This window comes from Diadema antillarum, unplaced genomic scaffold (assembly GCF_040938485.1).
Source record: "Diadema antillarum isolate AM-2024a unplaced genomic scaffold, OU_Dant_1.0 scf00000108, whole genome shotgun sequence".
Lineage (NCBI taxonomy): Eukaryota > Metazoa > Echinodermata > Echinoidea > Diadematoida > Diadematidae > Diadema > Diadema antillarum.
The window spans coordinates 826,522-844,039 of record NW_027270997.1 but is presented as its reverse complement, the minus strand read 5'-3'; the positions used below and the strand labels follow the sequence as shown (position 1 = coordinate 844,039).

At 39.7% G+C, this 17,518-nt stretch overlaps 1 protein-coding gene across 1 annotated transcript in view; it reads right to left on the bottom strand.

Moving 5' to 3' along the window:
- LOC139719312 (ATPase MORC2-like) overlaps positions 1 to 11,216 on the bottom strand; it is a 37,653-nt gene extending 26,437 nt beyond the window's left edge. The window contains exons 1-3 of the mRNA XM_071630732.1: positions 9,717 to 11,216; positions 8,139 to 8,192; positions 7,579 to 7,613 (exon numbers count right to left, since the gene is read on the bottom strand). Coding sequence (XP_071486833.1) covers positions 7,579 to 7,613; positions 8,139 to 8,192; positions 9,717 to 9,781 — 154 coding nt within the window. The 5' untranslated portion in view covers positions 9,782 to 11,216. The remainder of the gene's footprint in view (positions 1 to 7,578; positions 7,614 to 8,138; positions 8,193 to 9,716) is intronic.
- Positions 11,217 to 17,518: the final 6,302 nt, after the last annotated feature.

Below are 17,518 nucleotides of genomic sequence, written 5' to 3'. Positions count from 1 at the left end.
GTGTGTGTGTGTGTGTGTGTGTGTGTGTGTTAAATGGTATCCCTCGCTGCTCTCTCCTGAGGTTTCATTACTAAGGCGGGGAAATTTGTTCTCCACACAGTTGTCCCGACTTCGTCGCGGTATAAAAGGTCTGTTAAAACGGGGTTTCAGAGTGCTTTATGCACATACAGGTGTACATGTATTTTGTAAATGAGGATGTGGAGAGAGTCTGGCACACAATGGACATACACAGATGATTATGGTTCAGACCTTGGTAGAAATCCCGTTTGCCTGTTTTTATTCAGCCACCATGCATAAACATGCGTCTTGACAAAGCCTAATATGTGCAAGATTCATGAACATGAATGCATATCACACGTCATCTATAAATATATGCACTAACCATGCATGATATACATCAACATCTAATCATGCATAATAATGATAACTCTTTGAGTCGTTCTGAACATCATATACAGTGATATGGTAATAAGGTGGTGATGTGCAAAATGCCACGACATATACGAATCATTTGACTTCGTTGTTTTCAAATAAGCGTATGTCAGCGTATTATGCTGGTAAGGATGGTAATACATATGTATAACATGTTTAAAATCAGTTTAACAGCATTTTAGATCAATGTCCATTTCATTTTCACTTTCAATTTATTGAATGACCATCATGAGATTGATTTCATTTGAAGTTTTGAAATTTCTACCAAGGTCTGAAGTTTTACAAATAAATACATTTTAACATACAACTGTATTATGAATCACAAAAATAATTTTGACAAGTAATATGCAACATAAGTCATATTACATGTTAAAGTTAGAACACGGATGTGAACGTGTTGTGCTATGTTGATCAACGAAACTACAGACAGAAGGAAAGGATGATTTTTTTTTTCCATTGTAAAACTATGCATGACGCTTGGCTGAACGAGATTATCAAGTCCTATTTTCCTCTATTTTCCTCTCTCTCTCTCTCTCTCCTCGTGTCTTTTAAAAACATATTAAACGTAAATACAAAGTTTTTGTTGGTTTTGATGAATACCTAAAACTCAAACTTAAAAGGGAGTTACCTTAATCCCTCGTATTTTCTGCTTTATATTGAAAAAAAAAATGTCTGATACCATAAATAATGCATTGCAACAATGAGGGAAGATGTGTTTTGCTCATTTAAAACTTATAATGGTCACATGTGCCAAATCTCAACGAGTCGAAAGCTCAAATACTCAGAGATTTAGCTCATTTTTTGTATTTTTTTAATCTAAAACAAAATCACGGTTACTCTACAAAAGATGAAGTTTTCACATCTACACTATGTAGATCTATCTGTCTAAAGTGCAAGATTTTGAGTCAATTCAGTACTAAACTAGAAATGTCGCTATGGCGACTGGTATGCCTCCGCCATAATGCATGGTTCTCCTATAAGTCTGTAGTACAACATCTTGACAATGTGTGATGACAGTTTCAAATACTAGTAGGCTTAATTGGCAAAATATTAGAATGACAGGTTTGTCTAAAATGTGTTGAATATTCGCTTTCCTTGAACAAGGTTTAATTGGATGGATGGCTATACTGCCTAAGAGCGCAGGTATTTGGGGATTTGAGGATCTTTACTTGACTTTTGACCCTTTCATGATTAAGGCTATGCATTGAGTAACTTTCAAGGCATGGAGAAAAAGAGTAATTTCAGTATCAAATAGTAAAATTTTTGCATTTTAACTTGGCCTTTGACCCTGGACCTTTGACCCAATGACCCTAAAATTCTCGAGAGAATCACTGTCAGGTAGAACATGCATTTCATAAATATGTACTAAGTTTCATGATGGTACCTTGAGTAACTTTCAAGGTGTGGAAAAAAGAAGGGAAATTTAGCATTTTCACTTGATTTTGACCTTTGGGCAACAAACTTCCCAGAGAATCTCCATTGGGTAATACATGTACACTGTATATCAAGTTTCAAGAAAAATCTGGCAAGTACTGCATAAATATAAGGGAAAAAGTGAAATTTTGAGGAGTTGACCATGACCTCTGACACCTGACCTTTGACCCATGACCACTATACATACCCTAGATAATCACTGCTAGTCAGTACATGCATATGTACTAAGTTCCATGAAGATACCTTGAACCAATTCCAAGATATGAAAACAGTGAAATTCTAACATTTTAACTTGACCTCTGACCTTTGACCCCATGACTTGAAACTCTCTCTGGAGAATTTTTATTTGGTATCACATGTATACACCAAGTTTCAACAAAAAACCTTCAGGCGTTGTATAGATATGAGGAAAATATCAAAATTTTGAGCATTTGACCTTGACCTTTGACCTTGCGCATGAGCACCAAAAAGTTAACAGGCACTAGTGCTTCGTCGACTCATGCATATCCATACATACCAAGTCTAATTAGGATACCTCAAACGGTTTTTTAGTTACGCTGTCCACAAAATTCATGATGGACGGACGGACGGACGGAAGGACGGACAACCCGAAAACATAATGCCTCCGGCGACACTTCGTTTTTTGTATGACTTTCTTCCTAAACTGATGTTACTATCGCAACATATTGTTCGACATTTACGAAAGATTAAGTTGGCACATTTACCAATCTAATTCGTTTGGGACACTTTCCACCCTGACGGAGTACATCATGGAAAGGAACGATGAGTGCGACATGCTCACACAGCACGAGGCATACTACAACGTGTCGTATGCAATTTATTTACTGTAGTGGTTTTGTCTAGAATCCTTGGCTTTATTCTACAATGGCAGAACAAGTAATTAAAACTACAAACTAATGTTGCAATGGCGACTGGAAAGCCTCCGCTATATCGCATTATTTAAATTTCTTCATACGATATACACTGTATTTTGACAATATGTGACAGGTTCTACGTGATTGGACAGGTATTTCACCCTTATTCTCTTGGACCAAACCTTTCGCTACGCAATTTCAGATGTGGAAAAAAAAAATGGCGTTTTACATTGACATTTTAGCCCTTAATATTTTACCCACAGACCAAAAAGTTCGAACGAAAATCATTGTCAGGCAATACACGCATAAAATGTACTAAATTTCATGAAGATTACTCGAGTTATTTCCGGGATATTAAAAAAACAAATGTGAAATTTTAACATTTCATTTGACCTTTGACCTTGAAGTATAACCTTTCCTCTTGAGCACGTGCACCCATTCCTTGATAACATGGGCAGCTTTGTCCACAAATACATAAAATATCGTCGTCTGAGAACCAGAGGCCTTTATCGCAATTTTGGGGGTACATGTTTTGGGTGGGTATCAGGGGCTTGTGCCGAAAGGGTGGGTTGGGTGGTGGCGCGTCGCGTTAATGGGAACACCACCCTTTGTCCAAAGCCCCCCGGTTTTGCCGAAAGGGTGCGTTGGGAGCGTTGGGTCGCGTCGCGTTGACTGGAACCCCACCCTTCGTCCAAAGCCCCCCCCCCCCCCCCCCCCGGTTTTGCCGAAAGGATGCGTTGGTACTTTTTCTCATGTACTATTAAAAGACGAGTTCTGAATTTATATTTAACCTTCAAACAACCATTTCAGAGAGGCTATCGTCCGGATCTAATATTCAGTTCGTCCAATGTTCATTTAGTCCAATATCCCTTTGGTCTAATATCCGTTTCTGTTTTTATACATTACAGGGCATGGATCATGTGGATAATCAGTGGCTAATCTATATATAGTCCAGCTGCTGGGGGTGCTGGCCTAGCACCATGGGGGAGGGGCGAGGGACCCTAAACGTTACCCTAATCTTATTTCATGTGTATGAACATCTGTTTTCTCCCTCAATGCAGCGTCAGAGGGTAGTCCGTAGTCGTAGAAAAAGCCCCCCCCCCCCAAAAAAAAAAAAAAAAAAAAAAAAATAGCCCAGTTGGTCATATAGACGAAACATTTATTGGACCAAATGGCACCTGATTACACCAGGAGGCTGGCTATTAGACCAAATGACAATAAGATCAATGGTTATTAGACTAAATGGGTGTAGACTACATGATGATAGACAGAGGCTAGACCAACTGGGCAATGGACCAAAATTAATGATGTGTACACCAAATTTATATTGGACAAATTTGGTTTTACTTTAGACCATTTGATGATTAGACGAAATGGAATTAGACCAACAAATAATAGACCAAATCGGTATTTGATGATATAAATTGGTGGTAAACCAAAAATAGACCAAATTGCTATTATTAGACGAATTGACTGTAGACCAAATAGTAATTAAACCAAATAACAATTAGACCAAACAGTAATTGGACGAAATGATGACTAGACCAACTGGTTATTAGACCAACTGATATTAAACAGTCTATTAGACCAACTGGCTGTAGACCAAGTGGTAATAGAGTGTAAACCGATCCGGACGATAGCCTCTTTGAAATGGTAGGTTAAATATAAATTCAAAACTCGTCTTTTAATATTACATGAGAAAAAGTACCAACGCACCCTTTCGGCAAAACCGGGGGGGGGGGGGGGGGCTTTGGACGAAGGGTGGTGTTCCCATTAACGCGACGCGCCACCACCCAACCCATCCTTTCGGCACAAGCCGGTATCAGGTTGTAGAGCTCGATCTTCTCTGCATTATATGGTGTCAATATTTTAAACAATTTTACGTCAGATGTTCAAAATTGAAACCAAAAGGGTGCTCATTTAGATACCTCAAACCGTTCTTACTTACGTCGTAAAAAAAAAGAAAAGAAAAAAGAAATCGATTACTTGAGTATGGGAGGAAGGACGGCCAGACTGACAACCCGAAGAACATAACGCCTCCGCGGACACTTGGTGTTTTGGTTTTGGTCAGAAGGAATGGAGCCTCCTTCAAGACAATATGAGTACTGATGCCAAAGGTTTTCAGTGGGTGTTCGCTGCGATGTATGGGTCTGCATGAATGAATAGCCCGATTTGAGCCGCACCCACGAGAAAAATCGAGTGCCCGGCCTTGTGTATGAATTCTGATACATGCAGTGCACTACAGCTTTGAGCCGCGTGATTTATATGCCCTACTGAGTTGGTTGCTCTTGATCTCACTCATTAGTTTTCTCGAAAAGAAGAAAAAAGAAAGAACCTATTCCCATTATGTAGATGTCTCATATACAACGCAAACGCCGAGCGATGTCCTGCCCACATGTCGCAATTTGTGATTGTTTTTCAGTAAAAGTTCAGTGACCTTTTGACCTTTGACTTTGCCTGACTTCCCTATTAGTATAGTATTCTACCTTGACCGACATCGTTAGGCAATGTACATGTACGTGTGGTGTGATTTTTGTGGTCATAGCTCAAAGCTGTGGAAAGTTATTGAGGGCACACAAATGGCAGGGCCTACTTATCAGGGAAAGTCCATTGACATTGTGACCTTTGACCTTGTCGGAAGTTAACCATATTCACACATGACTGATATCCTTATGCGATGTACCTGCGATAGTATGGATTAATTTGGTGGTCTGAGCTCAAACTTGTGAAAAGTTATTGAGTACACAATTGATATTGTGAACAGTGCTAATCGATTAAGTTTCATTGACTATTTGACCTTTGACCTTGTCGGACTTACTAGTACTCAATATTCGAGCTTGACTGGCATTCTTATGTGATGTACATGTAGTGGTGTGAGTTTGCTGGTCATCGCTCAAATCTGTGGAAAGTTATTTAGAGTACACCACAATACTGTGAGTACCACTGTTTATCAGGGAAACTTCGACATTTTGACCTTTGACCTTGTCAGACTTCAACTATAATTTGACCGGCATTTTTAGGTTGTGTACCTGTGGTGAGATTTGGTGGTCTTAGCTCAAAGCTGTGGAAAGTGAGAATACAGCACAAAATAGTGCGTACAGTGCTTATTAGCAGGGCGAGTTCATTGACCTTTTGACCTTTGATTTTGTCGGACTTTGCCCATATGCGAACTTGACCGCCATCTTTTTAGGTTATGTGCCTGTGGTGAGAGTTTGGCTGTGGAAAGGGCAGTTATGTTAAGGACGCCGACAATGACGACGGAAAGTGGCGCCTGTCTTCCGCTACGCGATTGGACAAGCAATACAGCTAACTCCAGCAAGGGTGTTTACCCTTTCGAGCAGTCGGGGAGGGTGGGGTGTGTTTTACTGTATCTGCATGTGGGTCACAAGGAACCGCCTTCCCCATCCGCACCCCCACCAGAAAAAATTTAGGGACGACGAATATATTTTCAGTTTGCAATATATATAAATATAATAGGATATATATATATATATATATATATACATATACTTGTGTTGTTGAGTTTTTTTTTGTTTGTTTTGTTTTGTTTTTTTTTTGGGGGGGGGCAAAACATGTGTGTGGGGGGGGGGGGTAGAGGGGGAGGGCTGCCATCCATCCGATTCCGCGGCCTAATGTCTAGTTGTCATTACATTAAATCTATTACATTGTACTGTAAATTTGATAAGCACGCATTGAGTGATATCGGAGTATAGTTGTCAACATCCCTTGTTGACATTCGTCGTGCATAGTCACCTTATGTTTCAGCAGTCTATTTACAGAGAGGCAGTTATGATTTCACAACTTGTAATTTTCACTTCCTTGTTTTTTAAGGATTCATGTTTCATTTTTCCTGCAGTCTGTGCTAATTTGATTTCCCTCACAAACCCTGGCTGAAAAAGACTACAACATCTGATTTACTTGCTTTTATCGTGCAATTTACGCAGCGGGGCCCAAATGAACTTGAAATCCCATTATAAGTCGTGCACTTGTATTCCACAATAATACGCAGTAAATTTACATACAGCCAGTGAACACGCTCGATGTTCAAAGCGGATTCTTTGCAACGTGGTCTCGACAACGCGGGTAGCATGCTGCGTGTTGAAATTTTCCATAGATGCTGCCGACATTCCCCCACTCACAAAAATGAAGTTCCATTAGCATAGCTTAACTCCATAGAATCACATGTGAAGTTCATTCTCCCTTTATTCTTTTCTACGTTTACTGGGTAAAGGAGTTTTACCCTATCGCGTCAAGCGTCTGTGGCACACGCAGACACAAACATACACACACGCAAGAAATATATTTAGGACATACAAAATGTGTTGTTCAAGGTACATTCAACAGATACCACACAATAATATTAAATAATTTCCGATATGAAAATGAAATAAATAATTACACGGCTGTGTTATTCTCAGTGGTAATCCATGCTGACGTGAAACCTTCCATTTCGTGGCGGATGATTGTTTTTTGTTTTCCTGACATTTCGAAAGTAGGCAAATTAATGTGCGATCAGCATTATTGGCAGGCAGTCAACGGTACTAGTGGTCTTGTCAGAATCGGTTCGCCATGGGCTCTTTGTCTGGTTCTTCGGCGCCAAAATGTCGCTTCTCCCAGGCAGTAGGCCCGATAACATACGATCTTCTCCGTAATTATGATGAACGGAGTCCTTCGTTCAACTTTTATGATTCTAAGGACACCGAGGTCGGTCGGTCATGATCACCGATTTACTGGGATTCATATCACATGCCACTTTTTATTTTCACTTCAAACTAAATTGCATTATGGTAGAGTCTTTCTTTTTTGCGTTAGTTAATATAACAATTCGAGTACTTGCCAGTGTACACGTCCATCCGACTCGCATTGGCGTCTCTGTAATGGAGATAGTTTAGAGGTGTTAATAAGTGATGACAATGCATTAAAGGAGTTTTCTGTTCACATTGACGATGACTGGGAAGAAACTTATCGCCATCTAACAGAACAGCAGGGAATATTACATTTCTATATAGGCGTTTACCACTATTAGATCACTAGCAGCTGCTGTTTAAATTCCTGCTATTCTAAGGCGAGGGTTTCATGTTTGGCTGGTAATGCGCCAGTTTCAGCTTAAGATGAGAAAACTGGTGCACAAAGAAAACAGAAATTCCAAGTTACATACTTATACGAAGAGCATAGAGCATTTGTTTGCAAGGGGGGGGGGGGCAATAAAAACTCAGATTTTCAAATCACTATACAGGATGACAGAGGTAGGTCTACATCAAAAATAATCATTATCTTTTCCATCAAAATTTCGTATAACCATGAAATGGCGTAAAGTGATAAAAATGAATACGATTATCACTAGAATTCCATTATTATTAGGCCTATTATTATGCCATTCACAATGAGAATAAATACCTTGCATTATCCAGAAGTTCCGCAAGTGCTCCAAAGAGAAATTCGTGAGTGGTTCTGGAAGGAGACAAAATTTACTCATGCATGAATAATGAGGATAGAATACTATAGGCCCTTTACAGGGGCGGATCCAGGAATTCTGTAAAGGGGGGGGGGGGCGTGACTAATGTTTCTGGTGCCACTTCCGGGTTTCATTTCATTGTTTTTCTTTTTATTTCTTTTGTTTTTTTACGAAAAATAAAGGGGGGCTTGCGCCGGTTGCGCCCCCTCTGGATCCGCCACTGCTTTAACTTCAGAACTCGCCCCCCATCAACAACAGGCCAAACTCTGATAACACGCGAGATTGCACATGCTGTTAGTCGGTATTCAAAGCACGTGCCCTTGAAGCATACCTCCCTGTATGCCTCCTCGAAGAGCTTATCAAGTTAATTCTACCGTTGTGAAATCTTGTCTATGAAATGAAATTACTCAGTATATCCTACAGCAAATCTGAAATGGTCTATTGCCGAGTAGCAAAGTGTTTTGTTGTAGTGTAGCTTCCACTGTATACAGTCAACCTCTCCTAAGTCGAACCCAAATTGACTCGAGAACATCCTTCGACATACTATACGTGTTTAACATCCATCCGATTAAACTTTTCCTCGACTTAGCCTATATCCGCTGTACGTGAGGTTGACTGTACTTAACTTCCAATAATCTTCTTCATTGAATAGATATTGCCTACAGTCCGTAGGCCTAAGCATACGTCCACTCAGTTTAAGCAGCAACAGGCGCGACATTTTTATCCTCAATGTCAGTTAAAGATTGTAATTCAATTCTTCATACAAAAGTGGTAAAAATACTGGCTGTAAGTTTTACATGAACGGACAGCTCCAAGTACGTCTATCAAACGCACACAGTGCTTCATCACAAGATGAGTGCTCAGGCTCATAATCCACCCAAAACACGTGGTTAGGCCTAAGTGTACTTTGTACTTGTAAAGGCTATTACAACGGATTTTGACTGAAGCAATAACCATTTGTGATTTACTACAACACAGCGTACATTAATTATGTACGCCTAGCGCGAAAGACTGTACGCTCTTGAAAAGGGCCCAAGAATAATCGTCGACAGCACTGACCCGGTCATTTAAAACTTTTACACAAAAGAAAAGAAGAGATAAGGTAGAAAAGGTAGAAAAGGTGGACAACAGCGACAAGATTAGGTGGGAGAGAAAACACTTTTCGAGATTGTAATTTTGTTGGCCCACACGTCAAGTACGCTGATTGTGCAGTGGATTTCAATAGTGTTGGTAGGGGGGGGGGGGGGTGTTCAGGGTGGTCTGAATCCAAGGAGGACCGTAGAGTTATGGGTTCAGATCTTTCTGATCTAGTCTACAGAAGAAGAAAAGGACTGATTGCAATTGACTGGGCACGACATTCCGACCTGGGCGCAATTGGTTATTTATCAATATCGCCAACAGACACTGTACGCGACATGATTAATATCTTGACACATTCGAACAACACACACACACAAATCTACAAGCGGCAACAACAGGCCCCTTGGCGCGTAACAGATAGTTCCCTGAGAGGCACTCACGAGTTTGTATGAAGATATTCAAATGTCAAACCCGCACGGCTCAAACCGCTGTACGCTGCCGCCATTTTGAGTGTTCGTGCTGTCTGGGATGTTGCTCCGGGCTAATTGTTTACCAAGCTTCACGTCTTCTAGCTTTCTCACTCTGCAGGTTGGGTTCCAAGACGACTCAGGTCAGTCAAGGCAACATTCAAATTGCCCAATTATAAACGAGTGCAGAAATATGGCGCGTTTATGATAGAACACGACGGGTTCATTGCAGTTCTAGCAGCACTGACCGCGTAGTTCCTTTGCTTGGACTTCTCGGTCTGTATCCCGGTACAACTGATGGACCAAGCTTTGTACACTCTAGATATAGCTGCTGAATCAGTCCATCAGACTGGCATGACCACAGGTACAGCAGCTTAACATGAATCGTCCAGCAAAATCATGGGTGTGATCTTCATTGACTTAATTGGCGCATGGCACGAGGTTGAACTCCGTTCGCGGTCAAGTAGAATCTAGTACATGCTCACAGCTCTAGGTCGTTTTAAGTAGGTCGTTCTCTGGGGTTGCGTCTGGATGCATGGTGCATCTAAACTTATACATCTAAATGGCAGAAAGCCATGCACTCATTAACAAATGCTTGAGAATGTGCTAGTTTTGTACGTACTGGGCTTGGGAAGGTACGAAGTCGCTTGAACGCGGAATTTAGCTCTTTGGGATTGTTTGCCCAATCTGCAGGTAAAAGGGTGTAACAAGTTAGACTCTATGCAAAGATCGTAGGCCTATATCATAACGATGATAAGTTAACCGAATTTAACGCCTTGGACAATTTACGGTCTGATGCAGTGTCTCATGGTGACAGGTCCATAAGCCAGGTGAAATGGTTCACTTCGAATTTCAAGTAGAACTTCAATTAAAAGACTACGGGTCGCACGACTGGCACGTGGTCCAGGCCAACTGTTCAATGACTTCTACACAATCACATGGCTTGCCCTACAGAATACACTTCAACTGACTCGATTGCACCATGCTATCACGGCAAGGCCTGTTTCCTGTAACAATTTGAACGAAGGATCGGCCGCTCCCGCCAGAAAGGTCACGCTGACGTGTTCATGTGGGTCCAGACTCCTAGTCTACACGTGAAATGGCTGGTTTGGAATGTCTTCCTTCCTCGTTGCGTCTGGTTGCACGTCTCCAGTCTTCATGAAAGTCAATATGGAAGTATCTTATTACATGTACACTCACACGTTCAAGGGGCACAGGATGATCACTACTCCCTTTAACACAGTTAGACGGACTGGGTTTGCCAGAGACGTGTGGTACATGTGCCCGCTGCATAACACAAGATGCTAGGTGCGTTCTTGACTGCTGTCATGCGATAGATCCCTGCATTTGTACCTAGTAGTTAGCATGCATAGCAGTCAGTCTACCTGGTGCAATTATATGCAAGAAAACATAATGCATCTCGGCAGCGAATGTCGGATTCAGCACAGGAAGGAGCATGCGGCCCAGCAACTATTGTACTAGGCTGCGTACGTTGCGGAACAAGCCGATTCATCCACCATCAAAATATAGTCCTGCATTTGATATTTTTTAACATGCAGTTCGCCTTCTTCCTTTCCGCTGTTTAAAGTGCACGTATAGTAATTGCTTTTCTTTTCGTCATATAGCGACTTTTGGAAATGCGTAACACTTTACATGGAGATGATTTCTTTTCTTCTTCTTCTTCTTCTTCTTCTTTCCCGTATTAAAAATCTTGCCCACCGGTCCTTCGTGTAGGGAACGTTATGTACAAAAAATACAGTACACTACATGAAGCTTCGTGCCCACATTGCCTGCCTCTTCACCGCTCGTGATATGAAATCGTGCGTGGGGAAGCAGCTGAGATTCAGGCGCGGATGGATGTGTGCATGAAGGAAACTGACTATGGTTTATGCAGTGTCTTGCCTTTGTTGAGGGTGCACTCAGGCGCTCAGCAGCAGGCATACACACATTTGCCTTTGCCGCGCCATGATCCCGTGCATTTAGCATTAGATCAGAGACGAGCCAGCAAAATGTGCGTCATCAATGGGATTTTTACACACAACTCACTACACGTACTGTGTGTGTAATGTATAGAGCGGTTGGTTGGAAGAGCAACGATTGGCAACTACGAACATCTAGAGTATGACAGGTGAGGGTGTAGATATGAATTTCATGTTGAAAACTGTAAAATCATTTGTTAGGTAATTGGGCCTAGTCCAGTTATTACATGGATGATACAATTACATGGATAGCTGTATAGGCTAACTGGCATTTCGACTTCTCCTTCGTCTGAAAGAAACGTTCCGCCTTCACTCCATTCAGTCGAATGGGTACCGTACTGTGGCGGCGTAGTCACTTGCTCACGTTACACTTACGTAGTGAATGTTCACTGTAGATTAGGAAGTGAATCCATACGGGGTCTCTGGTATGGAGCGTGATGCATTGTGACACTGTGTTCTACGTCGACACTTGATCGACTACACAGATTTTGTCACACGTGAAATATATATTATTTTTACATTAATAGACTACACATGACACTCGGTAAGTACAACTGCATGGTTTTCTGTCGGGAACCATTCAACTTGATCGCGGTTTTATCGAACATGATGAGTAGACGTTCTAAACTGTCGAGTGTCGAGACCATGGTGAGTCATGACTGACATGACATGCGTGCTCTCCTCTCTATCCGTTGTTTGACTCCGGTTTGACTCCTGACCTTGACGAAGTACACGTATAAAACTAAAAGTAATACAATGGTACTGCAGTATATACTGGTACGTGTACTATGCCATGGACTGTGGTGTTAGCATTGCGCAGTAGTGCCAGTGCATTGCCAATGGTATAACTGTTTGATGTTAGCATAGTAATACACATTGTTACCAGCTTGTCTATTTTATAGAGTCTAGTTTGAGTCATTGTCTTTCTCCATTTACATTTGTTATGGGAATGATTATCAATATCAGTGATGGCAATGGAATGAAACAAATGTAAATTCTTTGTATCCCTAAAAAGTAATGATCAAATCGATACATGTCATTACACTTCATACAAAAAACAAGCATACTGACATGTGGTAGAAGGCCTTTCTGGTTGCAATGGTTACAGAGATAACAATGTCAAAGAGCAGCTAGATGTGAGGGTTTTTTGGTGTTTGTTTTGATTGTTTTGTTTTGTTTTGTTTTGTTTTTTGCCTTTACTGGTGTTGCTTGAGGGAGCAAAGTGATGGAGGGGTGTCCTTGCCCCCACAGAAAGGTGCTCTAGCATTGTTATGCCAGAAATTACATGATCGCGTGGCACCATTTCATAAAAAGTTGATATGATACTGATACCAACTCTTGGTGGAATGTCAATTTTCATGGTAGGCCTAATGACAAAAATCCAGCTTCCTGAGTGGCTGTTGCTGTGGGAAGTTGCCATTCCAGCAAGAGTTGCTATCCTAACTTCTTTTATGAAATGGAGCACTGGTGCATACACAAATAGTCATTAGACTTCATAGGTCTATTCTGGTAGAAAAAGATACATGTAATGGATCCCAAAATGTGACGCTCTTGTTGACTGGAAAAAAAAAAATCTGGGTGTTGTCTCTTTTTTGTTTTGTTTTGTTTGTTTTGTTTGTTTTTTAGTAGATTGATGTTCTCTTCTTGGGAGGCATTAGAAAAATCTTCTCGGGTTTGAAGTCGCAAGAAAGACCTCCGAAGCATAATGAATCTCATGCTTAATGCACTAGACTTGGTAGGTCTTTGGTTATCACTCCTGGCCATAGTAGGACAGTGCTTGAATTTAGTCCACAAATATGTTAGTCTTGTTTGATTGACAGTACCAGGTAGCAAGGTTGAAGAATACTGAAATGTGTGAGAGGTATTAAAGGGGTTGTCTGTTTGAATAGGCAGCAGAATCTGCACGTACAAAGAGTGCAAAATGAAATACAGTACACTGTACATCAGCATTAGTGGGACATTTACATTCTGAAGCCTCAAATTATCAGTAATCACATTAACAAAAGGGCCATTGAGAAATCTACTAGTGCCTGAGCCCTGATGACCCAAATGATAAACATGTAGCTATTGCTTAGAAATACCATAGGATCATCTCCTCAACTGCATCCACCCCAACCCTGCAAATACATGTGATTGCACAAATGGAAGAGTCGTACAATACAATGCATTATGAGACATTGTGCAAAATTTTAATAAAATGAATACATTTAATACTTACCTGTATGCCACTGATTCAGGGAGGATTTTAATTGCAGGAAATTGAAGAAATAAGTTAGGTACATTTAGGGGACATTCCAGATGTTTTATATACATTGTAGTTTAACATATATAACATAAATAATGTATACATCGTAGATTTGCAGATAAACCAATACACTGAAATCCCAAAACATGGTACACTGAACAGGGATAATGGCATAGTAGGAAGTTCACTCACATATTCCAGTCATGAATGTTATTCCATTACAATACTACATGCTTAACAAGTCCACCTTTGTAAAAATTCATGCATGTTTTTTTTTCTTTTTCTATGCTTCCTTGAGCACCCAATCGTGCATTCTTATGTAAAGTTGCTATGTCATTGTCCTTGTTCATTTTGATTTGCTATCAGTTTTGAAAACATTCTTATTCCTCAGATGCTATAAATTCTGAAATTTTCTACCGAGTAGAGCAATTTATTGATGTTCAGTTGCATAAGTCTGAAAATCAACTGGAAGTTTTTATTAATTCATATGACTCTCAGTTGCATATCTTGTCAAGAAAGCAAAATTGCATTTTCTATCCATGTCAGAATTGTTGATTGTACAGAAGGATTGGTATTTAGTGTAATTTTGAAATGCAGTGTTGGTGTAATTGTTAGACCCATGAGCTTGCTTTTTTATGTAGAAGTTTGATAGAATAATCAACACCAGTCTCCCAGAGATTTTTTGTTTTTTGTTTTTTCGACATTATCCAGATAATGGAAATGAAAGTCATGTAATGTATGGCAGTGCTTTTGTAATACAAATCTGCATTCTGTACTTCTTGAACATAAATGTTTGCCCAGGGAGGTGAGAGGAACCACCCTGTTTTGCCATGATTTACTATTTCAACATTTAGTCCCATTGGGAATGTATGAAATAATGAAATTCTTAATGGCACCGGCTTGAAATGTAACTGCAGAAGAGAGTATAGACATCCATGTCAGCCTGTGATACATGCGCAAACACACACACGCACCCACCCAATAAAGCTTGATATTTTGAGTCAGAAGACCTCATCAATCTAAAGAATTTATTTTTCAGCTGATTGCTGAATGTCTATGTGTAGAAGTAAAAGAACAATTCACGTGTACCATGTAAGATGTCATCCTTGTCATGTAATCTTGAGAATGTATCAAGTACATGAATTCACTTTCTCTTTTTCTCTATTTTATTCTTGCAGCCAACCAATGTCAGAAGTACTGCCACCATCACGTCAAGATGTGTAGATGACATAGGATCTGCATCAACCACTGATTTCCCATAACACCCGAAGAATGTCACTCCCAAGCATATGAACAAGACAATTTTTCCATGATGTGTCACATTTTCTCAATCACTGTAGACTAGTAGATTAGTAGCCATGAGATCATTTAAATACAATGTACTTCTTGTAAAGTCTGACCCCTTAATTAACATGTACATTCATACTCACCGTAGTTGACCTAGCGCAAGTCTACAAATTGGCTAAGTCAAAATGTTATTCAGGGTAAATTGTAAGAGATGGTGTTTGTTCTGTTGTGAAAGTCAAAATTCACCTAAAGTCGAAGGATAGGATTCTCTTCTTAACTTCAGACCCTTCAAATTTGAAAAGAACATTCAACATATTTCCACTTTTCTAGCATAATGAAAGAGCACTAACCTTGCCTCTTTTAGAAAGCAGGCATAATATTATAACAATTACCCTTGAAATAATATGTCAGTAACAAGGCCCAGGAAAAGTGTACATGTACTTTTTATTAGTAATGATATTTTGAGGAATTTTCTTTAAATTGGAGTGCATATGTGATGTACACTGTACTAATCTGTAGTAGTCTTCTGATCCAGCAATCTCGTCACCAAAATTTCAAAAATGCATAACTTTTCAATGGTGTGGTCGATTTTCCTCAAACTTCCACTGGTGTGTTCTACTACTATTGCTGCTGTTCACTCGATCCACATGTCGGTTTCATTTCCTTAAACGAGGTTGACTGTTGACTGATTATTGTGAAGCACAGGAAATTAATTCATGAACAGTTTTTTGAGAGTTCAAATCTGTATTACATTGTGCTGGTAATCAATGTACTATCCCTCTCTGTGTTCAAGTTAACCCTGGTAAATAGAACAAAGTCACACAAGCAGAAAAGATGAGTAGAGAAAGTTCCAGGAATGAGAAATTTAAGAAATTTGCAAGCAACTTGTTCGTAGTGGAAATGGTCACAGTTGCATGAATGCAATATCAAAAGACAAGGTGTTAATATCAACTACACCCAACTGTCATTTCCCTAACAGTTATAGATTGTCAAAACAACACTGCAGTGATGTGATTTTAAAAAGAAGTGCAAGAAAATACAATCAATTTACATTTGCTTGTGTCATTTCAAGAATGGACAGTAGGAGAGTTTTGTGGAGATCAGTTGAAGATGGAGACAACACCATCTCTTCATCTTACAATGTATTTGCATATATGTGTGCATCTGACCGATATTTCTATTTGGAGAAAATGTGTCCTGGTGTAAAATTCCAGAATAATATTATTTCACTAGAAATGTTTCTATTTTTTTTACTACAATTGATTCAAATAAGGTTAACTTGAAGATGGAATGAGATTGCCCTTAGTCTCCTCCATTATAGTGATAGATGCTGCTTATCCATGCAACTTCAAACTTTAAGCTGTGAATTCCCCCTCTTTCTCCAAACAATAAGGGGTCCGGCTCAAATTCTTTTCCTTGCAAGCGCCCAGTCCCAACCCCATATTTGGACATGCAGTTTCATTATTTTTGTAGAATTATTTAGTGTTTGTGTGATTTTATATGATTTTGAATACAGGTATAAATATAATCATCAGCAGTGCCAGAAGTCTTCATAAATGTATATATGAGAAGGCTTGGAGGAAACATATATTGTTTAAATCTATGAATGGTGTTGTATGTGTCTGTCTGTACAATTACATGTTCCTTGCATTGTGTGACTGTGAATGTGTTTGTGAATGGGATGTAGACTGCCAAAAATGTGGGTATGCCATCAATTGAAGCAAAGAAAATGACTCGAATCACACACCTGAACATGTCTGATGCCATGAACAAAGTGTGTCATTGTAGCACTGACATTGCAGCTTGATTCTAGAAACCAATGTTATTACCACGTGACATTCGACTCATGGGGGCTTCAGCTGTGGTGTTATGTTTGAAAATGCTAAAAAGTACAATAATATGAATGGCAAAATGATAAGAGGAAGACAGGTGTACGTGCATTTTATTTCAAATGAGACTGGCAATTCAGACTAGTCAGCCATCCTCCCACCCTGCATCGTTATGTGTACAGAATGTATAATTGTAGGAAACGTATCTATTTTTTTTTTTTTAGATAATAGCACATAGGGGTTGTCCAAAGTACATGTATTGAATGATTACTGATTTGAAAAAAAAAAAAATGGGGGAAAGACTTACATTACAATGTATATTGTAATTGCTGATTATCTTCCTATTACTGGCTTCATCCATTTTTTGTACTACAGTTTGTACGTATATTTACAAAATGAGTGACTTGACAGCAGGAAAATGTATTCGTTTGCAAA